This window comes from Astatotilapia calliptera, chromosome 9, assembly GCF_964374335.1.
Source record: "Astatotilapia calliptera chromosome 9, fAstCal68.1, whole genome shotgun sequence".
NCBI classification, from domain to species: Eukaryota; Metazoa; Chordata; class Actinopteri; order Cichliformes; family Cichlidae; genus Astatotilapia; species Astatotilapia calliptera.
Window position 1 is genome coordinate 9,471,964 of NC_137430.1, and position 26,613 is coordinate 9,498,576.

The 26,613-nt window shown below is 41.9% G+C and overlaps 1 protein-coding gene across 1 annotated transcript in view; it reads left to right on the forward strand.

Moving 5' to 3' along the window:
• Window positions 1-302: 302 nt before the first annotated feature.
• adarb2 (adenosine deaminase RNA specific B2 (inactive)) overlaps window positions 303-26,613 on the forward strand; it is a 215,188-nt gene continuing 188,877 nt past the window's right edge. Inside the window, exon 1 of the mRNA XM_080305926.1 lies at window positions 303-773. Within this exon, the coding sequence (XP_080162052.1) occupies window positions 671-773 (103 nt within the window). The 5' untranslated portion in view covers window positions 303-670. The remainder of the gene's footprint in view (window positions 774-26,613) is intronic.

Sequence of the window (26,613 nt, forward strand, 5' to 3'; positions counted from 1 at the left end):
GACTGGGTTTGCAGCAGGCAGTATATGAAGCAGAAGACCACATTTGGTACTTTGGTGATGGTAAACGTCCTATCCTTGCCTGACCTTTGACCCCTTCCCCTCCCTGAGAAGAACACAGTTCCCCTGCCATGTAAAAAAAAAGTGAAGTAAAAAAGTGGAATGAGACGAAACGTTTTTAAAACAGCACTGGGTGAAGAAGGGGTGTGAGCTGGTGGGTGTCGCTGGTGATGTCACACCTCCCAGACAGCCAGGATTGGACCCTAATTAGAAAACTCGGCAGCAAATAGATAGGCGTCCTGCATGATTGAATTCAAAGTGGCTGATGCCAAAATTTCTGCAGAGGCGCGGCAAAAACTGGCTGAGAGGAGCGAAGCAGCCGGGATCAGTGCTGCTGAGAGCTGCCACGCTGCGCTGCGAACACAGTCTCTCTATGAGCTGGAGGCGAGCTGGAGTTTCTGAGGTGATACAGGAACAGCGAGACGCGAAGCTCCTCTCCCTGGTTTGAAGGGATAAAAAAGAAGAAGAGCCGAAAATATAGTCCGAGTGTTCGTCAAAGCCGAGGACGCAGCGCAATCAGAGAGCAACGGAGGCTGACGCCAGACAAGTACAAAGGAGAATCGAGCCGCCGAGTTCAAGTTATCCCTGCGCCTCGCTCCAAAGGTCTGCGCTGATGGCATCCGTACTTGGAAACAACAGCCGCGCGTCGGGGGCTCAGGGCGGCCAGGTGAAATGCAAGCTGAGAAGGAGGAGGAGGAGGCGATCCAAGAGAAAAGGTAAAAGCAAACAGAAAGAACGGAAAAGAAACTTTAGACCACTTGTTTCCTTTTTTCTTTTTTCTTCTTTTTTTGGCTTTCTCTCCAGAGGTCGTGCGCACCTTGGCGGAGCATCGGAGCGCACAGCCCGGTGGAGCCTGCACCTCGCTGCTGCTCCTGCTCCGATAACGGCGGCTTTGGATAATAGTGCATATTTGAAATGTGACTGAAGAAAAAAAAAACGTGATCTCTGTTTAGGAGGAGACGGCGGCTTTAAATCGCCTTTCTCGTGTAAAGTTTAGTTGCCGCTGCGTGCGTCGTCCTCGCAGAGCCTTCGTTGTGTCTTATACCTAACGGGACAGCGGACAATGAAAGTATTATTTCGCTCTTATGGAGCTTTAAACGTGCTCTCCGGTAGACAGAACGGCTGCTGTCAATATTTAACACTGATTTCTTCTTTTTTTTTTTTTTTTTTAGCAGCGCATACACATGAATCCTGTCCTCACTGATTTCTTCCATAATTTCAGTTAGATTGCCACATCAGTTCTTGTCAGTAAGTTTAAATATTCAAAATGTAGCATAATTAAAGAGCATCCTCCTCCACGCTGGAAAACACTGCAAAATCCCAATAATTCACATTTTTTTTGTCCTTTTCCTTTTTTTCCCCTGTTGTCTCATCTAAACAGAATTTTCACCCATTAGAGGCTAAAACTGCACTGCTGTACTGCTACACAGAGAAGCCTCAAGTTTAGGACTCAGTTATGGGCCTGCAACAGGGAGACAAAAAGAGCAGGGACCTACAATTATTTTATCTGGCCCTTCAAAATAATATTTCTTTGTTTTTTTTGTCTTGATATTTTTTATTTGTGCCTGTTTCTAATTCTAAACTTCCAGCCTCCTTTTATGGAGCTTCTAATGAAGAAATCAGTGGATTAACAATTGGAGACAAACTGTAAAACAGCCAATTATATGTGTAATGAAAACAGAAAAGCATGCTGATTTCCAGTGACTGAAACATAATAACAGTGAGGATTTTTTTTCCTAAGGCTCAGCGCCTGTCCCTGCAGCCATGCTGTAATGGATGCTGACGGGGGTTCATGGTAAACAAATCCCTTGTGTGTTTTAAATGCCCTGCATCCTCTCTGCCAGTGACACTCTTACCTTTGTGAAATATTATGTATATGATGCAAAAAAATTAAATAAATAAAAATAATACAATTCACAGCACTCTGGCTGATGAAACATTTCCACCTCAGCACCTCTCACTTTGAGACTTTGCATTCCTGCTTTTTTAAAAAAAGAAAAAAAACAAGAAAAGTGGTCACAAGTGAAAACGCAGCATTGCTCGCTGCTAAAATTAATCCGTGATTGCTGAGTAATTTTATCCCAACTTCCTTCGTGCTGCACTTCACAGAGGGAAAAGAGCTGCAAAGTGACATTTTGAAAGATCAAGAAAGGAGCTATTATTGATATGTCAGGGAATGCTTTGATTCTTTAGAAGAAGAAAAATAAAAACCTCGCCGGTTATTTCCTCAGGTATTCTTATTTGGCTAATTAATACTGAACTGAATCACCGAGCACTTGTTTGCTCTGGCACAGGCCTCAAACTCTTTGCTTTTTGTTCACCTCCTCTTTTTCTTCCATCTCCATAAAAAAGGAGGAGGAAGATTTAAGCAATATTTATTTTTATTTATTTATACGCATAACAGATGATAACACGACCGTTTGTGTTGTTTATGCTTGAAGACACTGACGTGCCACCCCATTGCATTGTGGAATATGGATGAACGCTCGGAGCGTGTTGACGTATCCGACTGCAATTGAATGCATAACGAGCTTTCATAAACACTTTGCACTTGTCATCAAACTACAAAACAGACAACTGCATCTCATTTCCATAACCTCTTGATTTTTAATAGCCCAAGTAATTGAGACAAGGGAGACAATACATAAAATATAGTGCTGAGGCAAATGTATTTACATAATGGAAAACGACAGAATTGGTTCCACAACATTAAGCATTGCATATGAGTATCACACAAGCGCGCGCGCACATTAGCTGACAGGCCCTCGCTGCGTGTATTTCCGAGCAGCTAATTTATCAGCTCTGCTGATTCATTCTGATAACACGGGACATTAGGGGCCAGTTCAGGGGCCGGCTGTAAATGAACTGTGGCTTCGGGACGCGCTGATGGCCGCTGACTCTTCTGCTCTTCCTGTCTTGACGCTTGTATTCAAATTTAAACGTTTCATAAAACTGTCAAAATAAAAGCCCAGTGTCAGACTGAAGGGTTCCAGCTTCCATTTTTTTTTTAACCGATCATCGTCATCTTTCATCTCAAATGCCAGCCGAGCATCATCTCGAGATTTCCACACAATTATGTGTATAGACTTTAAGGAAAATAAATAAATAAATCAATAAATCACTGAGGGATTATTTGGTTGCATTTGTGGCTTAATCCCTTGAAAAGGCTGCAGATTATTTGTAGATGGACTAAAACCTGCGTGTGTATTCAAAAGGTTCTAAGCAGATTCAGCAACTTCGATTAATTTCTTTTTCCATCAGACTCCTTTTTTTGTTTTTCTTTTTTGGGTGTGTTTGCTCATTTCTTTTGGATGGGCAGGATAAATAAGTAAAGAGTGAAGATTACAGCCTGGGGATGTATTTGCTAACATCTTTTTAGCAGGCGGCCCTCACTGCTCCTGCTCAGATTTCCTAAAAATCACACACCTTACTGAATCCATCAGCTGCTTTTTCAGCTGCTGTTTGACAGCCGCCGCCTCCTCAGATTGTTCTGGTTCCAGCACTCCTGTCAGCTCGGTGTTGTGCAGATGTACACCTCACTCGCTGTTTTTTTTTGGTTTTTTTGCTGTTCTTTAAGCACAGTGTGAGCAGAGTTATCCCCCTCAGATGGACTCGTGGACACACAGAGGATCTGCCTCTTAATTAGTCACAGCCGTGAGCTCTGTGTCCCTAAAGGGACGTCAGTTGCACAAATACAGTCGTGCACATCTGGGTGAATGATGCACTCCCCTGATTTTTGACAAATCTGCCTGTAGATTCCCGCCTGTCAGTCATCTGTACGACGTGACCTTGTTAAACCGCGGCATATGTGCAGCATATTCTTGCTCTTTTATCCACAGTGTGCCTTTCTTACAGACAAAAATAAGCACCGCCGAGATTTATTGGCCAACATTATTTTTTTTTACAGCCACACTTATCACCCTGCACTCTCAGTACAGTATATCAGCGTATCATCAAGAGCGCCGAGGGGGGAAATGTGAAAAACACAGAGTGTAACATAATTTATATAGCAATTACTGCTTACGCTCTGCTTCCTGGTGAGCTGGCGACGGCGACAGACGGGTCGAGTGTGGGCTGCCGTGGCGGCGGTGAAAGTTGAGGTGGAGGGATGCGAGGGTTTACACGCATTTGAACATCTCCGTTCTGGAGAGGCGCAAGTAAACATTAGCTCGGCGGCTGGGTCAATCAACATAAAACACCCTCTCCCCCCACTCTCCCACCCACCCAGTGATCCTCTGTGACTATCTGACATCTCACCAAGCAGAGGGAGGGAAGAGTGAGTGGAATTCCTGGCTGTACCGTATCATCCCGCTTCCCTCTCAGCGCTAACGGTGGTGATAGAGGCGCCGCTGAGTTGAGGGGCAGAGGTCAAGAAGAGGGGGCACAGACTCAGAGCAGACTGTCCTTTACGATTTCACAAATTTGAAGAACTTTGCATCTGCACTGGTTTAATCAGCCAGGTATCTGTGCAGACCAGTAATATTACTGTCTGCTAGTGCTAGTCACTGATGCTACTGGAAGAAAACCAAACATTCTTGTATTGGAATGTATTTCGGAATGACCAAAATAGCTCTGAGATTAAAGAAGATGTGTTGCAGCCTGTCGGAGAGAACAAGCTGTGTTTTCACAGTTGTGATAGAAGCGTTAGCAGTATTTGAAGATTCATAGACGGTATACAAAATGCACACAAAACAGCCTTTGCTTTAATTGAATTACGTAACCACACTAGCCCACTGTCTGTCAGTGTTGTTTGTCTTAGATATAGTACCTTTACCTGTTTTGCCTTTATTGCTTTGTAGGAAACACGATTCTTCGTAGCTGTTATTTGCTGCACTGTCCTTTAAGGTCTTTACTGCTTATGACTGATCACTTGGAGCTTTTTTGTTGACTTGTGTTCATGCTAAACCTCGTACACCTTGCAAATCTTCCAGATTTGGCTTTGAACTTCATATACTTTGGAGACTCTGTTTGCAACTCTTCATTTTTTATGCGTTGTTTACATCTTGCCGCTAATTCCAGCTGCACGGACACGTGTTGAATGTCATGTCCATTTTTCTCCTGTCATTTGCTGTTTGCCTCCCTACCAACATCTGTCAAATAAGCCCCACCCCTTCCACCCCCACCCATAACAAAACTGCAAGTTTTTTCTTTTTTAAGCAGCATATAAATTATAGAAAAAGCAAGTATATATAAATCGAAGGTTCCTTTTAAATAGAATCCAGGATGCTCATGCTGTCTTTGAGAATAAAAAATAAAAAAGCTCAATGTGAGTAATAATAGAAGAAAAAGAAAAAACAGTCGTAATGCTCAATAGTAAATCTGGCTAAAAAAATGATTACATTTAAGTTGGAATAGTGAAAGTGGTCCAAGCATGCCGAGTCTGCAGTGATGTGTGAGAGACCTTTAAGGACGATGACAGTGTTTTAATCAGCATTCATTCAGATCATTGTTTAATGTTAGCGTAACTGTCCCCGTCATGCACACATGCATTGTAACAGTTGCAGTATGGTCTCTGCATTGGCCTACATTCACATGCAGAATCCACTGATAAATAAACTCACTCTGCGGTAACACAGAGAGGACCTGAGCCAATGCACACCTTGCACCAGTTTCCTGGTGTAGGGTCATTGTCATCAGGAGTGGGAAGGTTTCTGGTTGAGGAATGCAGTTATTGGTGCTTGGTTTCCATGTTGGGATAGCCCAATGTCACACAGTGTGTGTGTGTGTGTGCGTGTGTGTGTGTGTGTGTGTGTGTGTGTGTGTGTGTGTGTGTGAAAGAGAGAGAGGTTTGTTTCACAGATGAAAAGCACTAGTTTTATTCCTGAAACACTTCTGTCACATTTGTTTGTGTTTGTGCTGATAACTGCATTAAGAGCTGCAACAGAAACACCGCTGGCATTTATGAGGTTAATGAAGGTCAGTGCCGATGGAAGCGGCGCCGTGTTCTGCGGTGTGTGCACGCATGGCTCTGCGAATTTACAGGCACTTCCTGATTAAGGGTAGCGGCGGAGGAGTCTGCGGTTTAGGACACGGCGTCCTCTAGCTGACTGAGCGTTTAGCTGGTGGGCGGAGGAGGGGGCTGGGGAAAAAAAAGGTTATTACTACTCATTGTGGTCTCTTGAGGACAGCTGATAAAATGACCAAGGAAAAGGAATAGCACAACTTTAGCACATTAGCATAATTAGTAATTATCTGGTAATAGTCCCTCTTGGCTTTTTTGGAGCTCGGCAGTGAGAAATTGTACTTAAAGTTCAGGGCCAGAAAACAAATTTCATGGCGAAATGTCTCAATAACACGCGGAGTGCAAGAGCTGCCTCAGTCAGGCTGCGGAGAGAATGAATCAGAACAAGTATCAAAAGCACAGATGCAGATTTAAAAAATGCAGAAGGTGACACTTAAGTTAATTAGCCTGTTGTTTGATGACTCCCACAGTTGGAAAGATAAGGGTATTACTCATTGCAAATACCTTGTTGCACTTGTTGCTATGACAACAAAAACACAGTTTAATTGAGTTAGTCATGTGTTACGCTTCATCAGCCTGTCCACAAGAGCTTTCACAACAATGACTACTTTGGTGGAGACATTTGAGAGCTGGTTACACTGCATGCCACTAATGCGCGTGTGCCGCTCTGATGGAAATTGCGCTCCAGAGTGATGCCTCTGTGTGTGTTAATTTGTTTGCGTGCACGCGTGTGTGTGTGTTCTTGTCGCCTGTGTGCCCGGTACATGTCGCCGTTCGCGGGGAGCTGTCAGTCTTCATAAACACAGATGTGGCACGGCAACTCGGCGGCATTATCGCTTCCCGTCAGTGTGTGTGCGTCTGCAGTCCACAAAACAACGCAACATGAGAGAGCCTGTTGTGTAAAAGAGAGTTTGGATGTCTCGTAGCAACTGTCAAGCAAGTTTTTGTTGTTGTTGTTGCTGCTGCTGCTGTTGGGCTGATGCCAGATGTGAGCAACAGCCGAGCAATAGTGTAACTATTGTGTATGTTTTGAGATGCACGTTAGATCGATGAGAGAGCTTTTAACAAGGGAACATGTGCGATGCTTTGGGAGCAACAAGCTGGTGATTTGTTTATCCAGTAAGAGTAGGGATTACAATTTAAAGGAACAATTCAGACATCTTTTTTTTCCACTGTGTGTGTGTATGTGTGCTTTGAATGTTTTTTTTTATGTTTTTGTTGAGTCAATATTCATTTTGGCTGCAAACTAAAGACAAAACGCTGCCATGGTTTCCCAAGGCACAGCGCGATATTGTTAAGCATCTTGTTTTTCCTAACCAGAAATCCAAAAACCGAAGGCATTTAGATCGTACAATAATGCAGAATGAAAAAAGGGTCACAGTTTTAAACATTTGATCGTTTGTTTTCTGTCTCTGCTTTCAGGCAGTTTCCGTTTCTTTGCTGTTAACATGACGGCAGGTCTTATTTTTCTGTCTTCAGATGGACCTTGTAGAGTTTGCAGCTGAGAACAAGACAAAAAAAAAAGAAAAATGAAAAAGGGGGAAATTTTATTGACCTTCCTACCTTTGAAATCATCCTGATACCAGTTTCATTTATATCATGAACCAAAACCACATATATATAAATATATTTAATTTTCAGCTTGTTTACATGGTAATAATTTGGTTTTTAAAAAATATTTAGCATTTTTGTTGCATTGATATTTAAGATAAAGAATACTATCTCATCTTTCCTACTTAAGGTTTTAGAGGAACAGTAACTAACATTAGCTTTTTCATCCAATACAACATGTAGATGAGGTGTATTCTTCATGCAGCTGGTATCTCTAACAACCTTCACAGTTATATGGAAAGCTGTTTTTATCACCTCCTCTCATCTTATCTGGATTGTGGCAGCTGGACTGTATAGAAGGGTTTTAGTGTGAAGACAGAGCTGTAAAATGCAAAGAAATTGCATTTCTAATAGCAAAATTACGCACTCGATTTACTCCAAATGTCAACCAAAATGCACTTTTCATGCTTGTTCTTACATTGTGACTGCCAAAGTCAAACAGAAACAGAGCTGTAGTGTGGTTACATTTCACTAAACTGAGTCTGGTAATTCTGAACTAGATTCGCTCACCTAAAAATTTCAAGTTTTTAATTCATGGCAGTGGATTTTTTGTGTCTTATCATCGCTGTTATTATTATTTTATCATGCCATCAAGACTAGCTCTCACATCTAATGCGAAGTCCTGCCAATAGTGTGGAAGCACCCCACACATCATGGTGGCAAAACATTTCTCCAGTTTATGATCCTAATTAGCTCTAACTGTGCCATCATCCCTGAGTCATCATGCCTGGAGAGAGGCCAGATCATTTGACGGTCCACAGTTTCACGCTTTCTTCATCCCTCCTCTCCCTTTCTTCCTTTCTTTCATGTCTTTTCCTTTCAGTTTCTGTCTCCCTCTCTCTCTCCCTCTTCCCTGAAGCACACACACTGTTATTGTTGTCCTCCAGCTTCATGTGCGTATTCACAGCACGGTAGCTGCTGCTATGAAAAGGGAAATATTTCATAAGCAGAAAATAGCTGAAGAAGGTGCTAGGATATGGGCTCCAAAAAAAGCTTTGTGCTGTTTTACCAACTCGGTCCAAAATACAGCAAGTCAGCCTTGAAATGTGTTCGCTCGCCATTCGAGTGCATTTGGAAATTAAAACTCACAAACACGTGAATGGCCTTTGTCAGCATCTGATCAGCTGGCAAAGCGTGCGCTGCTGGCACCTCTCGCCTTATGTCATGCTTCAGCCACACAACAGCACAACTGCCTCGTGTGCTTTGCTGACATAGCAAAGTTAACACTGATACCCCGCCTCATATGGAATAATGAAATTGGATGAAGCAGCTTAGCCGCTTGCCGTCCCTCCTCTAGCCATCAGACTCGGTGCCTATTTGAGATAACGTTAATGAAGGAGACTTTAGCCAAGAATAGACACGTCTTACTGCTGGAGTGGTGGGGGGGTGGGGGAAGAGGGGTGGGGCACTAACGGCATTTATTTCCATTAATAAGATGGAGCGTTTTACAAGAGAACCTCTCCTGAGGGCTCTCTCCGGAGGTCGGAGAGAAAGCTACCCCTTTTAACAACCTCCAAAAGAGTTCTCAGTGTGCGGAGAGATGTTGTTGCACGGCCTGTTCTCTAAGAAACTTGTCCTAACCTTGCTTCACCAATTTGGGCTGAGGTGGTGACCACAATCACTGCTTTTCATCATTTGTAGGTTTTTGTTGTGGGTGTTAGCAGCTTGGGAAGGCAAAGTCTGAATTTTCTTAGAGAGCTAGCATGAAATATTTTCCAGTTCTTCTGCTCTTGACCACTGTATGATTTACCACTTGAAACTGCTGATTTTAGATATCAATAAACAAAGCTAGCTTCTTGATTCTAGTTTGTATTTATCAGTTTTGCTGTAGCTAGCTAAGCTAACTAGCATTAACTTCATGATGTTGCTGAAAAAATGTTACAGACTGTCAGGTTTTAATGTTAATGGGTGCAAAGAATGAAGGGCTGTAAGAAAGATGTCAAAAACGCACTTGCTGACCTTGTACACAGTGTTGTGCTAAAACACTGAATCTAAAGCTAATAGGTGGTCAGTAGTTTTGGCCATGCTAGCTGAAACAGGAGACTGTTGGAATTTATAGCTGTGTAGAAGCAAACTACTTTACTTTAACGCACGGTTACGCTCGAGCTTTATTATTTATACACTGCAGGATTTAAAGGTAGCTGACGCCATCTTGGATGATGAATGTGGCCGATAGCGCAGAACTGCAAACAGTCTGTAATTCATTTAAAACTAGTCCAAGATGATAACTTAAGACAAAGTGCAGTTTTAGCCTGGACCTTGGATGTAGTAAGCTACTAATCTGGATGAGCATTTTTAAACTTAAACAGTGTGATCCCTTTAATACGATCATGGTTGGTTTTTTTGTTCCGTTATCTGTTTTTGTAATAACCCGAGGATGATGCCATACATCCTTATTGGATTAGTGCATTATATGATAAGTGGTAAGCATTATGGGAAATGCTGTAGTAGCGAGGCCTGAATGATTAGCTCAGTCACTGTGCCTGTGTACAGAATATTTTCTACCACTGATATTTTTTACTTCTCTCTGCATGAGGGGTCAAGAGTGTTTTTACACTCCTTCCTCACTATGTAAATACATCTGATAGCAGTTGATTCATAGTAAATGATAAATACGCTCTTTTTGCAGTGAATATTAGATCCCTGTAGCTGATGGAATTGCTTAATGGCAGATTAGGAGCACTGATAATGATGAGCGCATATGCGAATATCCTCGCCGCTTCATTATTCTGCTCACATGCAAGCATTAAATAACATTTTTCCCCCTCTTTGCCCTACAGTAAATCCCTCTCCCATCCATCGATTCCAGGATCCTTTAGGGGCCCCTTCTAGGAGAGACCGACAGGCTTATCTTGCAAATCCTTTAAAAGGTATTTAGAAAAAAATCTTTCCCTGCATTAAGTGTGTCTGATGTTGCATCGCCGCAGGGTTGGCCGAGTTAGAGTTTTAGACCTGCAGGCTGATCGGTGCGATATGCAAAATGATGTTTTTTCCAAGTTTCCTAACAGTCACATGCTGTGTAGTTTATTTTTCCTTCTTGCTGCCCCGATTTTGATTTGTACAGCTTGAAGTGGTGGAGCGTAATAGATGTGTTTGCATTTGCCCGAAAAACTTAGAGTTCCAATCACTCATCCATTACCTTTGATAGCTCAGAGAGTATTTGGCTTTGCCCAGATAAGGCCTGAGTATACATCCAGTCAGATTCAGTTGAATTGTTTGTACACACACGGCGCTTTGGCATTGGTCTGCTTGGATGGGCTTTGGCGTGATGGAGAATTTCATCCCCACCCCCTCCGCTACCTCACTGACAGTGGCGCTTTGGGGCCGGAGCTGTTGGTGAAGGGTGTGTGGCACCTCAGGCTACAAATGTTGCCTTGCGTAAAGGACAAAAAGAGAGGATATCTGCGGGTTAAGAGTGCCTCAAATGTTGGCCCACATGGACCTACATACCCACCATTCTATATTTAGACATAATAGACATAAGGTATACTCTGTAAGTCACTGAAAGCAGCAGTAAAACCAGTAAAAAACGCCTTTATCGTACAGCTGCTTTTCCAGTCTTTTTCTCGAATTAATGATGAAAAGAAACAGTTCATTTATTAAAAATCTTTTAGTCCTGTACTTATTTGTCTCTTTTTAAAACCATGGCATGTTCAAATAGTCGTGCATCAGCGGTCCCCAACCTTTTTTGGTTGGGTCGGTTTATGTCCAACAATATTTTCACGGACCAGCTTTTAAGGTGTCGTGGATAAATACAACAAAATAACACAGAGGAAAAGACCCAGGGAAACCGAGATAACAATAAAAATTATTTTTAAAAAATAGCAATAAAAACCCTGAAAACCATAAATTTCATACCTGAGCCTCAACTCTAGCAGCCTGGTACCAAACGACTCACGGACCGGTACCAGTCCATGGCCCGGAGGTTGGGGACCGCTGATCTAGGTGAGGTAAAGTAATAAATTGCTTAATCTGTAATCATTTATGTAATATGATTAGAAATAAGATTTTTTTAAAACTATACCAGAAAAAATATTTACTAAAATAACAGTAGTGGAAAAAAACGCTGTCTTCCTTTTTAGACTCACTTATACAGTGTGGTTGTGTTGTTTCTGTGCAGATTGCCCCATTTTAAAGTTAAAGGAATATAAAGTGAAACACTGTGATCTATCAAAAGGTACTGGTTATGTAGGCTGGGTCCCTCATCTTCAAACCAGAAACACTTACAGCCAGTGTAAATCAACTAGAAAAGTGAGAAGCTCGATGTTGATGAACCTGCCATATGCTGGATTGTATGCCATCCATGCTTTGTTCCACCTGGTCTCATACCTGCTATTGAACTGTGACACACTGGAGCTGGGATAAACTGTGATAACTTTGCACCTACCTGATCCTCTCCTCTTCTTCATCTCGCCAGTTGCTTGTTTGGTGTCTCATGTGTGTGTGTCGCACTCCTCGTGTTCTCTTCATTCTCTCATTCACCTGAGCCCCATGCCTGCTGTTCATAGTACTGTTTATTGATTTATTCTCAGAACACGATCAAGAGACATAGATTAGGTAAAAGTTAAATATGAATGCTTTATTAAAAGTCTAAATAGTCATCATCATTATTCCATATAGGCTAAACAGTCACACAACACAGTCTGCAACTCTATCGGATGCTTGCTGGGCAAATATTCAGTGCAACAACAGATGTACATCAATCAGGATGCGATCGCTGTTTATTATTTACTGCAGTGTAATCAGTGGATTCTATGATATCTCCGTCGGATAGCATCTATCTTTACACTCTCATCCCTTCCTCTGTTGCTCTTGTTTCTCTTTCAGGTTTTCTTTTCCTCTCGCTCTCTCTGTCTCTCTCTGTAGAATACATGTTTGATTCGCCAAATCCGTTGCAGAGATGCTTCAGGGGAAAACAAATTAGACCGATGGGGCTGAAACCCATTTTAGGAGAGCAAAAAATTCTGATCTATATATCTGCTGATGTTCTTTATTCATCTTTTTCCATCCATGTTTTTGACGTCTTATCCGAGCAGGGTTGCGGTGGGGCCAGAATCAAACCCAACTGACGTCATGCAAGAGGCGAGGTAGACCCTAAACAGCTCCCTCCCACTCCATCACAGATCTAACACCAAGATTCAGACACCCTTTAATACCCGCATCCACAGCTGAAAATGAAGAATCGTATTTAATTGTCTTATTGGTGCATGTTTGGAGCTGCTCTGCTGTATGGAGCCACTGTGCTCAAAAGACTGTGGCGATTACACCGTTTCTAAATCACTTGACGCATCATTTTTCAGATATGATCAAGAAAACAGTTTATTTTATCAGTGCGTAACAAAGAACATATAGTATAGTTGTCATTGTCCAATATATAATTAGATATTTGTAAATGTACTTTAGTTAAGGCCTAATTACCAAAGACAAATATGGAACCACTTAAAATCTATTACTCGCTGGTATCTCAAGGAGTGAGATAATCAATTGATTTGCTGCCATCAGAAAAGGCTATTAGTTTCCAAGCATTAAAGACATTTGAGACAACGTTATCAATTCTGAGTATTTCTTTTTTTTTTTCCAAATACGCCACTCAAAAGAATTTCCAGTGAATTAAAGAAAAAATGAATATACATTTGAAGATGTCAGCAGCATCATTACTGTGTGTGTGTGTGTGTATATATATACAGGGTGGGCCATTTATATGGATACACCGTAATAACATGGGAATGGTTGGTGATATTAAAGTCCTGTTTGTGGCACATTAGTATATGTGAGGGGGCAAACTCCTCAAGATGGGTGGTGACCATGGTGGCCATTTAGAAGTCGGCCATCTTGGATACAGCTTTTGTTTTTTCAATAGGAAGAGGGCCATGTGACACATCAAACTTATTGGTAATGTCACAAGAAAAACAATGGTGTGCTTGGTTTCAACGTAACTTTATTCTTTCATGAGTTATTTACAAGTTTCTCTTTGTTCACAGCCATTGACATGTCAAAGAGGTTAACACATGAGGAGCGGATCGAAATTGTGTTGATATCTGGTGAACGCAGTAACCGGGTCATTGCAGCAGATTTCAATGCAAGACACCCTACGAGACCACCCATCTCCCATGCTACAGTTAGCAAACTACTTGCTAAGTTACATGAAACTGGTTCAGTGTTGGATTTGCCAAAATGTGGATGCAAGAAAACTGCCACTAATGAAGAAACATCAGTGGCTGTCCTAGCTTCATTCAGCAAGAGCTCACAGCGTAGCACTCCCCGCATGTCACTGGAGAGTGGCACTAGTCGAACATCCCTTCGGCAGATATTAGCTACTCACAAATGGCTCCCTTACAAACTCCAGCTACTGCAGCATCTCAACGAGGATGACCCAGATCGGCGCACAGAATTTGCAGAATGGACAAAACAAAAATTGGAACAGGACCCTCAGTTCACGCAGAAGATTTTGTTCAGTGATGAGGCAAACTTTTATGTGAATGGTATAGTTAACAAACAAAACCACCGCTATTGGTCTGACACTAACCCACATTGGATGGATCCCTCCAAGACTGTTGGAACAACAAAAGTGATGGTTTGGTGTGGTATATGGGGTACAACGATAGTGGGTCCATTCTTCATCAATGGAAACCTCAAGGCCACTGGATATGTGAAATTGCTACATGATGATGTGTTTCCCTCTTTATGCACTGAAGCTGGCACGTTCCCTGAGTTTTTCCAGCAAGATGGTGCACCACCACATTATGGGTGCCAGGTCCGAGCATTCCTAGATGAACAGTTTCCTGGAAAGTGGTTTGGTCGTCGTGGGCCAGTTGAATGGCCCCCAAGGTCTCCCGATCTGACCCCCTTAGACTTTTATCTTTGGGGTCATCTGAAGGCAATTGTCTATGGTGTGAAGATACGAGATGTGCAGCACCTGAAACTACGGATACTGGATGCCTGTGCTGGCATTTCTCCTGCGGTGTTGCTATCAGAGTGTGAAGAGTGGGAGAAGAGGGTTGCATTGACAATCCAACACAATGGGCAGCACATTGAACACATTTTATAAGTGGTCAGAAACTCATGAAAGAATAAAGTTACATTGAAACCAAGCACACCATTGTTTTTCTTGTGACATTACCAATAAGTTTGATGTGTCACATGGCCCTCTTCCTACTGAAAAAACAAAAGTTGTATCCAAGATGGCCAATTTCTAAATGGCCACCATGGTCACCACCCATCTTGAGGAGTTTGCCCCCTCACATATACTAATGTGCCACAAACAGGACTTTAATATCACCAACCATTCCCACGTTATTACGGTGTATCCATAGAAATGGCCCACTTTTTTAAATTATCTATCGATCTATCTATCGATCTATCGATCGATAGATAATTTAAAAAAGTGAGCCTCAGAGGGTTAAAAGATGTGGCTCTGAAGCAGTAATGTCTGTGTATGATGCTTTTTCATAAATAGCATACCTCGTGACAAAAATGTTTGAGAACTCCTAAGCTAAGAGAGCTAAGATAGCTAAGATAGCTAGCTATCTAGCGATAGAAGCCTCTTCTTTACTTTGAGCTTGTAGATGAGGCAGTGGCTTTGTCAGTGCTTGACTCATTAGCTGCTGTAACTATAAAGAATACCTCTTTCCTTCATATCTTCACCTTGCCTGTTAAAGCTTCTTCCACAGCCAGAAATTTTATCTTTGGTAATTAGCCTAGCTACCACCAGATGGTAACAATCCTTACAAACAGTTTCTTTTGTGATGAGCACTCCAAAGGGGAACAAACTAACCTACATTTCTTACAATGGCACCGTTAGGCTAATGAGTCGGGTTTCAATATCCGTTTACTTCAAATGCAAATGTATTGAAGTTCAGTATGCTCCCTATTAATACCTGCGGATACAGATGATGACAGGGTTGAAAATAATTTGCAGCACGAAGCAGATCAGACGATGAGTCAACAGAGGCAATGGAACTGCAGCATTGCTTTTGAACTCTGAACAGCACACACTGCATGCCTCCAACAGTGAGTTAAACGTATCATTAAGTTCAAATTAGGCCCTGTGCTTTCAGGAATACACATAATTGCCTAAATGTCCAGATATAATTCTTGAAATCAGACTCGTCATCTGTTGTGCTTTCACATCACAGTCATGTCCTTGTCACTAAAGCGACAGGCTCTGCACCGATTCAAACTGGTGCAGCAGTAAACTCACGCGGCCTGTTGGTTTGCAGCGGAAAGGGAGAGTGGCAACTTGGTTTAATGATAATAGCTCTGACGATAGCGGTGATAATCCTCCTGCTATTCTTGCTGACTGCAGAGAGCCCGCGCTTTGTTCTCCGCTCCCCCTATTAGCGTGATGGAGGTTCATTTTAATTTGAATGGACCATCAGTTGGATAACGGTAGAATCGCTCGCCCGTGTGTGAGTGCAGACTTGTGTGTAAGAGAAATCGAGCATGGAGAGAAATATGTGCACACGATAGAATGCAGGCACATGCATGTATGTACACACAGTGTGCGCTGTCAAACAAAGACGCAATAATAGAGAAGGACCCGCGGGTCAGTGTGGCGACCTTGCTGGGCTGCAGGTGCTATTATCTTCCTGGCACCTGTTCCGGGAGAGTTCTTCCTCAATGTCTGCCACAGCTGAGGCTTGAAACACTAAGATGGCAGACAAAGGCTGCAGTGAGCAGAAACATTATATTTCTTATGCTGCTTTTGATAGATGCTGAAAGGAAACTGTACATGTTCGACACATTTTTAGCACAGTTCTTTAAATAATTTAGTGAGAGATTTCAAGGGGAACTATTTTACATGTATAAGCATACATATATTTATTGGTGTTCTGTGTTTAAAGCAGTATTTCCCAATATTTTAGATGTAAAAAAAAACCCAGCAGAGCTAAAAAAAAGAGTGCATTAAATAATCAGCTAAAGACTAATCAGCTGTTTATATTTTTTCGCATGTATATATATATGTATATATATATAGGAGAACTGATGTGTGATTCTAGGTTTGTTGTCATGTACACCAGCGGTCCCCAACCCCCAGGCCATGGACCGGTACCAGTCCATGAGTCGTTTGGTAGCGAGCCGCAAGAGTTGAGGCTCGGGTGTGAAATTTATGGTTTTCAGGGTTTTCATCATTAACTCGATTTCTCTGGGTCTTTTCCCGTGTAGTTGTGTCTTATTTTGAAAGTAATATTCATGCGTTACCATATCGACCAGAGAGCATTGTTACTCTCAATGTTGTTGGCGCATTTCAGGAGGACGCTGCTAATAAAGTTACACAGTTTCTGTCTTGGTCCTATCATTTTATTTTGTTGTATTTATCCATGACACCTTAAAGGCCGGTCCGTGAAAACATTGTCTGACATTGAACCGGTCCGTGGCGTAAAAAAGGTTGGGGACCGCTGATGCACATTACTGAAGAACCCAGAGAACTTCTATTAGAATGTTCTAGATTCCTGAGAATTCTGAAAGAAAGGCAAAATCTGATTAACATATACTTAAGGGTCAATTAAAAGCTAAAGCTATGGCAATTAATGTTAGTCTTTAGCGTCCTAAAAATCACATTCATCCCCACATTACATTCCCACATCATATGAGAGTGTCTGAGCTCAAAAGCATTAGACCCACTGTGAAGACATGTTTAGAAACACTGACTAGCAGCAGCTAACACCACCAAACACATCAGCGCTTACTGACGGAATCGCCACAGTGTCCTTGTCATCAGACAGAAGTGAGATTCACTGAATCATCTATTTGTATTACAGCTCGTAGGACTCCCCGATGACTAAAGGATTATCTGCTGGAGGCAATCTGGACACAGTTCATAATTTTAGTCAACACTGCGAAGTGTGACCTCACTTTGTAGGTATGTGACTTAAAAAGAAGAGAGCAGCTTGTGAGCACAGGGTCAACCAAGAGGAGAGGAGCGGGCGCGCTGGAGGCCTGGACTCGCTACTGTAGTCTGATCACTTTACTTCAGTCGGATGCTATTAAGACTTTGCATGATTTTTGGGTTGATCGTAGCTTTATTCTACATTAATGCTCTCAGCTGCTGTATTGGAGATGCACGCGCTGTATGTGCTGTATGCACGAGTGTGAGCAGTAAAACTGTAAGCCGGCAGAGTCACTGAGACAGATTGCTCTTCTTATTTGACCCTGAGTTTGTACAAGTTCCCTGTGGCACTGTTAGAGTTTGTACAGTCGTAGCCTGGTGGTGAATGGGCAGACAGTATAAACAAGGCTCAGCCCTGGCTCTCTGTGTGGGTAGTTTGTCATAGCTGTGACTTCAGGGCTATCTAAATAGCAGCAAGCGGGCGCGTTCATCATCACATTCATCCTTAGCAGGGTGAGAGATGGATGCCCTACCCGTCCACCAGGTCATGAGTTATCACTCACCAGGGGCTGCTGGTTCATACAAAGGTCAAAGGACCATTTGTCTTCAGGCAAGTATGCCTTTCTGGTGCATGCAAACACACACACACACATGTGCTTCTATTCACAGCTACAATCACTTACCTGGGAATTTATTTATTTATTTTTTAAATGATATTTTTTATTTTGCTCACTACTTTATGATTACTTACTAATGAATAATCTGGGGATTTGCATTTAAAGAAAAATTCTGTGTTGCAATATGTATAATCATTTGTTTATATATTTTGCTGGGAGGTGGATGAGCATTATTGTGTCTACAAGCTAAATATGAAAGTGCAACTGCAGATGCACACCATTGTAGTAAAAACGTACTAAAATTAGTAAAATCTGGCAAATTTCACAACTGCATTTAGATTTATATTATCTTTGTTCATGAGAAATACTCAGGCCCATCCATCCATTTTCCAAGCTGTGAAAGGTTTGAGGCAGGTGCACCCGAACAGGTCAGCATGTCACCATAATTTTGAAACATTTTGAGGAATTTAGTTATTAGTTGACGTGGTTCCCCGCTTTCAGGGACCTATGTGAGAAAATTGATAGGACTCACTTATTCAGTAAATGTATTGTTACTGAATATATTGTTGCCTGCTCCCAGCTGGTAGCTTAGTGAGTAATTGAAACAGAGAAATTAAAAACAGAATTAGATGCCCTAAACTTCACTTTGATATTTAAAACCCTGTTATATACAAATTGAATGAATAAAATGTGATAAGCTTCAGAAGCGCTGGCTGACAGATTTAGCAAAGTTAGCATACCCAGTTTGCAGTCTCCCAGTTCTATATATTATTGGCAATTTGAAAAGTTTTCCTGAGTGTATTTTGCGCTGAATATGACATGAGTTAGAGCTCCAGTACACGCTAGGCTAATGAGCTGCTGGCTGTAGCTTTACATTTATCAGTATTTGTGTAACTCACAGCAACGAAAGCAAAGCAATCCACCGGTATCTACAAATACTAGCAACTTAACTGTATGAGATAATTATATAATTGGAAAGGTCAGACAAAATCAGCTTGCCTGGATCTAAAACACAGTCTAGTAATCTCCACCTCTCTGAGTCAGTTTGTAAGGTATGTAGGTAAGCTATGCAGTCACTGGCGTGTTTTTGTCGTTGTTATTTCACATATTTTGTGCTAATTGAAAACTCATTCACTGCTCATTCACAGAGAGCCTCAAATTAAACCAGCGCTTTTTAAAATGACCGTTAGAGTGCAGTCCTTTTAAATGTGTAATAACAACAGCACCGACACTGTGGTATATTCCACTGTAGTAAATGAAAATATGCTCCAGCAGAAATTTCCAAAACATAATCACACAAAACAGATTAGCTTTCACCGTCACCCTCAGACCTTGTGGCTGGGGTTGGAGTGGTGTTATGTAATGAGTCAGAGGGCATATGGATTGGATCTCTGTTAAAACTAGAGAATGCATTATCATTAGTGTGTCTACAGTAAAGAACCAGCCAACCCTGAATAGATCCATTGTCTTTCATTTCCACTCATTAGTCTCCTGTAATAAAGACTGGTTTGCTGCTAGCAAGAATTTACCTTTTTAACAGGAGACTCTTTTCTCAGCCACTGACATCACCTGTTTAGATAAGACGGAATAACATGAAACTTTAATGATCCCTGTGGGGAAATGGGAGTGTTACAGCTGCAGCTGGTAATAATGGAGACACTGAAGGAAAATAGAATTATCATGTGAATACAGCAGAGTGGGGAAAATTAAATGAGCCCAGACCAGCAATCTCAATATTAAACATGTTCAATTGGCACATATTACAACAACAAGAGCACACTTTTAATTATTGCATTATAATGGGGAGAAAAAAAACAACAACCGCTCGCTGAATCACACCAAAAAGAAAGCGCTGCGTGGTAGAGGAAATTTAGCAAAGATCGTAAAAAAAGTTACTCTTCACATTGCAAACATCTGCATGAATGGTAAACAGGTTTATTTTAAGAAATGCATTTCGCTGACCAGCATTTATTATCTAGAGGTGTTTCTAATTCTCAGATCTAAAACTTTATGAATATATTAACATGACATATGAAACGTTGCATCATTTAGCTTGAGAACGTGTACAGCAGGTTTATAATAATGTCTCTGTACTCCGGTTTTTGGATTCTGTAGAAAGAGAATTATAATCCTGAGATATTTATTGATAAAAGGTTCTAATGTCTCTGTGTGGCTACATTTTAATGTAATTATTATCCTTAAAAGTATGCACAAACACACAAAAAAGTGGCATTTATTGTTATCACTTGGCTATAGGTCATGTATTTGGCTGTAATAATGCGAGCTTCTCCTCAAACAGCTCCGGCTGAGGCCTGAAGTCCTCCACACACCTGCTCGTCGCTGACCCACTCTCCTGCCAGCCCCGTAATCCGATCCTTGTTGGCTGTGCTCTTGGCCAAACTGCAGCGCTACCCATTATCTTGCACTAAGCAGGTGCTGAGACGCATCGCTCCTTGATCACAATGTAGATCTGCACGTGGAGTAATCCATTTTTCAATTTGGTCTCCTGCCTGGGATGAATTAGCAGATGTCGATTGATTTTCCTTCCCGTGTAACTGTGAGCGTTGTTTACGCCCGGCAGCCAGGGCGTTATACCTGAGAGCCATGGGCGGAGCACACGTTATAATTAGCGCTCTTTATATCCCAGCGGCATCTGGCTGTTACTTTGACGTGTTTACTTTTCTACCCTCTCTGTTAAAACGAATTAAGCTCTCCTCTATAAATGATGGTTTTATCTATATTGTATCAGGTGTATAACATGTGAACGAACAGCATCACTCCTCATTTGCTCTTCTTTTATTGAAAGGCCTAATCACTCTAACAAAGACTACACGTCACTCCTCGTACCCTGGAGACTCAGTCTCGACTTGACGCGCCCCCTAGCGTTTTCACAGCCGTCGTTGTTCACCAGCTGGTTATTATTACTAAAAATACGCTTATAAAACTGGTGTAGCCTGGCACCATCACCCACTAATGACGGGAGTCAAGTGGCGCGCGGCAGATATGCCCTCACATGCGCGCTGTCACAAGCCATTTAATTGAAGTTGAGGAAATGGGAGCCGGCGTTGTTTTGCTCCAAGCCCACCCTCTACCCCCTTAACCCCACCTCACAGTCCCCCCCTTCCTCCCCCCAAGTCGTTATGCTGTCTTTATTGCCATCATCTCAGTGATCATGATAGCGATGATCCGATATTATCTTCACTAAGGTCGCTGTTCAGGGTTGTTTATTCTCTCTTCAGTCTTAGGTAGGAAAAGAAAAAACCATAAAGCGTTCACATGAGGTGAACAAGGAATGCTGCATTGATTTTTACAAGTGTCAAACAAACGGTAAAGCCTTGGCTGTGAATCTCAGGTGACTTTAAATATTTATGACTAAATGAGGATCAACTTGTTTTTGAAACTTTTTAACACTCTCCCTTACAGCGTGTGGGTGTGGTTTGATTTGATTGACAATAAACACCACGAGCAAAACAACAAAAACAACAAAACAGCATATTTCAACACATTTAGATCCAAAGATTGCTCAACTCTGACTGGTGCTGGGAAGCATCCCCACTGAGCTCTTCCCACTTCAGGCTAGTCAGAAAAAAACAATTTAATAAAAGTCTGTTTTTTGAAATAACCGATCGTGTTTTGGAGAAAATAAAAGTGAGGAACCTTTGTCATTGTCAAGGGGTAAGGCTAAATCTCTGCACAGCTAATTTGCATAATTAGTTCTTAACAGGTTTTGATGTTTTTCCTTCCTTCTTCTTTCACCTGTTGCACACTTCAGTTTCTCTTGACTAGTGTTGTGCAAGTTACTTGGGAAAAGTAGTTAGTTACTTATTAGTGATTACTCATTTTCAATAGTAATCCCGTTACATTACTCATTACTTATTTGCAAAAGTAATTAGTTACTTATTACTTAGTTACTTTTTAAAAACATGATGCACAACCTGACTAGGTAATGAAGCAATGCACCTTTCAGCCCAATTCTATTTTTCATGCACAATCCAAACTGAATCAAATGGAAAGCCTCTTTTTAAAATTTGTTTTGATTTTATGCACATTGCATTAAATAAAAATGACATTATATGCAACAGTCTTTGACTTGAAGAAATTCTTTAACCTATTTTCTGCAGATTCCAGCATATAAAATAAAAGTTTTTGTGTTTACACTCACTCTTTCAAATAGATGCAAGTAAAACATAGCAGAAAACAAATAAAACTAAAGATTCAGCAACACTAAGTCCTGTCGCTCTTCCAGTTGTTACCGTGCTATTTCCGAATGATTTTCTTAACAATATTTCCCATTAACTTAACAGGCATTTAATTATGCATTATGTATATATTATGTATGTATGTAATTTTTTTTTCATTTCTCTGAGAGAACAACACCAGTGAGGATTGACTGATGGGCAGTCCACTTGCTCTTATTTTGACAGTTTAGTCACAGCTAACTAGCTAGCCCCAGCTGTTCCCTTCTTGTGTTTCCCCATTCGCTGCCTTGCTGGACAGGTTGTTATTCTGGCAGTCCTCAATATCAATTGCTGCTTCTCCCAGAAAAACATCTTGTCATCTCAGGCATTCTCTAACTCTACCATCTTAGTCTGCAGCTGGCTGCTGTAATCTTTATTCTGCTGTGGAGAACTGCTTCAAGCTCTAACCAGAGCCTGCAGCTGGTGGAGAAATGGTTCGTGTGTGGCGCTGCCGACCTCACCAAAGCTGCAGAGCAGGAGTTTATCAGCAGGATGGGACTCATTCGAGAGGCCGCTGATTATATTGCTCAGCTATTTATTCATCTCAGTGTACATAACTTGTAAACCCCAAATGCTCCTTTCACGGTGCTCGCTGTGGTTACAGGCATCCTGCCCAGCCCTGCCCCAGCCTGTCCCTGCCCCTCGCTGCTGCACCAAATATAATTTAAATCTATGGGAAACACTGATTGAGGTTTAACTCCTTCCAAAGCAGCACACTGCATGCTTCTTTCAGTTACAATCAGACCGCAATCTTACAAGAAAACGTTCCTTTCACCACCACCGGTGGGAGGTCAGAGGTCGCTATCAGCTAAAGAACTACAGCCCCAGACTTGCCACTGATGGAATGTTTTGTTCAAGGGCGCGTGCCAGAATGGCTGTTGGAGCTTGGATCTCACTACTTTCCACCACAGCAGCCAGAAAGCGCACAAATGTCCCATAAAGCAAAGCCATTGTCCTGAGAATCCCACCTGCCTTTCAAGTGCTTAGCCATCCATGTCTGTGAGCATGTATCCCACTCCAGCACTGGGTACCTGGGTGTGCTACCTCCATGTCGAAGTATACTGCAAAGAAAAAAAAGACAGAGTCCAGAGAGGGTCTACCGGGAGGCAGGAGGAAAGTGGAGCAGAGCTGGGTCACACATGGAGATGGCGAAAGGGGGAGCTGAGACCAGATGATAGATTGGAAAATGAGGGTGATTCCCAGAGAAATGTGTGTGTTTCCGTTCATGTGTGGGAAATAACAGGCGGGAGTAAATGAAATGAGCACGTGGACGTTTTATGTGTCTATGATGAGGCAGGACAGCTGCCAGGGCTGGTGTCCCCAACTTGGAGGTCAGCAGCAGGTGTCACACCTGAGCAACCAGAGGGTAAATGCTGAAGTAGCAGGTGTGAGGGAAAGAAATGGAGAGACGGTGAAAGGCGGGCGAGGATGGATGATTGAGCTGAGGGAGAGTAGAGGGGTTAAGCACCGGGGTGACGAGCTCTCCCAGTTTAGAGAGTGACAATTTGATGGATGAATGAGGGGGCTGGAGGAGAGGAACTGAAGCTAAGGAAACAGTCAAGTTGTGTAGCACTGATTGTTTGGATGGGCAGGTGACTGTGTTTTCTTCTTAACTCAGTTAAGATATCGTTTGGTTTTGACACGTTTTACACTCCGGATCCATGAAGACGGCAGTCATGAGAGGAAGAACGGCAGGATCACGTGTGCTTCTCGAGGTCCATGGAGTGCAGTTACACAGAACAATAAAGACAGCATGGGTGCGAGCTGACTGTGCTAAACACTGCCCCTTTACCGACACGAGGAGGTGGAGTGGCTGAGCCGGATCGAGATGAGAAGCCTTCTTTGTTCTTCCCTGTCGTCTCTCTCATATGAGTCGATGCTGTGGCCAGAAACCAGAAGGGGACGGCGAGATTATGTTTGGCTGATTTGAGGCCAATTGCTGGTTTCGCCTAAGCATCAGATGAGCAAGGAGGAGTGGATGTCAAAGAGATGCGAGCATCAGTGATTATTAGAGGGTTGGGAGGGCAATAGAGGGAGAAGACTAAAGTGCCTCCTTGCTGCGTCTCAGCTTGAATGCGACAGACACAATCTCTCCCACACGTGCTCGGCCTGGCGGCTGGGCTGGGTGTTATGGGTCTTTGGCAATGCCTGTGGTCCCCCTCTGAAAGTCTGCTGTGGCTGCTGTTGTTGTGACAGCGTGTCAAAATTAACACTCACAGCCACAGCTGTAACTGCTGAACATGTTGAAAGCACAAAGCATTGAACTCACTGCTATTTATTGCTCTCTGGCCTACTGTCAGCTCTGGGAATTTTTTGTTATAGAGTATAGCTCAGAAATCTGCAGTGTGCTGTGTGTGTTGGCAAGTCTCTGTTTCAGCAGAATAGGGCTTTGAAGACTCATTAGATGTGGCTAATCTGAATAACTTGTAAGGTGTTATAATAGACATTTTAGTTTTGGGTTTAAGAAGATCAAACTAACCTTGTTTTTTTATTTTATTTAATATAGAAAAACAACATTGTACTTATATACTGATTAGTGTGCAATTATCTTGCAACAAAGTAAAATATTCTCATAACTCAGAATTAATCTTTTAAAAATAAAGAAAAGCAGGTGCCAGTTTGTGGAAGCTGGCATGTTGCCTGCCATCTTGAAGTCAAGTTAAGATGGACATCAGCATTTTATGGATATGACTAGAGACCGGCGGTATATGTAGTACTTAGAAGAGGAGCTGTAGGCGTTAATGTGCAGTGGAGGCAGATTGTAATTTGTATTTGTACCTATCCTCTCAGAATGGGTCCGCTTCACCAAAGAAACGAGAACAGGAAGGAAATAAAACACGACCCCTTTCCCCCTCACCTCAAACTTCATCTGGTAATAAGCTAACTGGTAATAAGCTAATTATACCAGCTAATGCTAGGCTTGAGTGTCCTAAAAGTCACACTTTCCCTCTGATAAACATTGTGAAGTTTCACTAATGCGGACTAGCAGCAGCTTAAAGCAGCTAACAGGTTCAAGATATGCTCAAGAATTCACCTCAGTATTGCTGTTATCGGTCAGAAGTTAGCTTCTCTGACTCAGCGACCCATATGGAAGTCCATTCGCTACGTTTTCCGGCTTCCTCCGCACATAGGCGCGTCTTTTCAGGTAAGAGGTAAACAGTTGACTCACAGCTTACCCAATTAGCAAGAAAGGTCTGGGGCTGATCTGATTGGTGTCTGGGTAGACTCACTACAGACAAACAGCGTGGGGGTAAAAACGTAAAATGCTGCGAAATTTTCAGTTGACACATATCTGTTTTTTATTTCTGTTATCAACACGTAAGTCTAAGGGTTTCTATAATTCAAATATGTTAAAAAAAATAATGTGTACAAAACGGTTTTTTAATATAACCAGTAGTAGAAGCACATCAGCTAGCGATGACCATTATGGGGTATATTTTAAATGTAATTTTTTTTTATCTTTCTTGGCTAAAACTCTTTTGTCTTACAGCATCAGTAGCTGTGATTATTTACTTGAATTTAGAGGAGTAAGACAACAGAATCCAACTGACCCCTAATCTGCAATCTACTGACATCTAGTGGTGAGATTTTACACGCCGTAGCTTTAATCCTCTGCTTAGTTCAACTCGAAGCACAAAAAAGAAAAGATCCAGGTCCATGTTCACGCTCACAAATTATTACAGTTGAAGCAAGAGCAGTAAGCATTACGACAGACTGACAGATAACCGAGTGACTCATCGTGGATCATCCGCGCTACATGCAGAAACTCATATTATAGTGACTGACAGGAGTCGAACTAGTTTCCTGAACATTATCCAGTGTTTCCCCACAGATATGAATTCTATTTGTGGCACGAGTGAGGAGTCTACATATGCAGGTGTTTTTATGAGAGAATTATTAAATAATATCAAATAAATGTAATATCTTATGCTTCTGTGCAAATATGAGTTGGCCTGCTTTGTAACAAAAAAAAAGAATAGAGGAATAAGCAGTGTCTTCTCCTGTATCGTCTAATTTGGTGGTCGAATTCCAAGTCTAGCATCTTTGAGTGCAGTTAGTGAAGGTATGCCTCGTTCTGCTCTGCAGCTACAGGATTTAAAAGTCAGCTGAAGGATATCAAGAAGTGAAGTAATGGTGCTGTGAGAGAAACACTGGCACATGGATTATCCACTTGTAAATGTTTTTTTCAAACAATTAAAAAATACTTTACTTGTTACTGAAAATACTTGGTAGCTATTATTACTATAAAACTATTGTTTTATGCTTGGGCAGCCAACCCAGTTAGTGTCTACAGTTTGA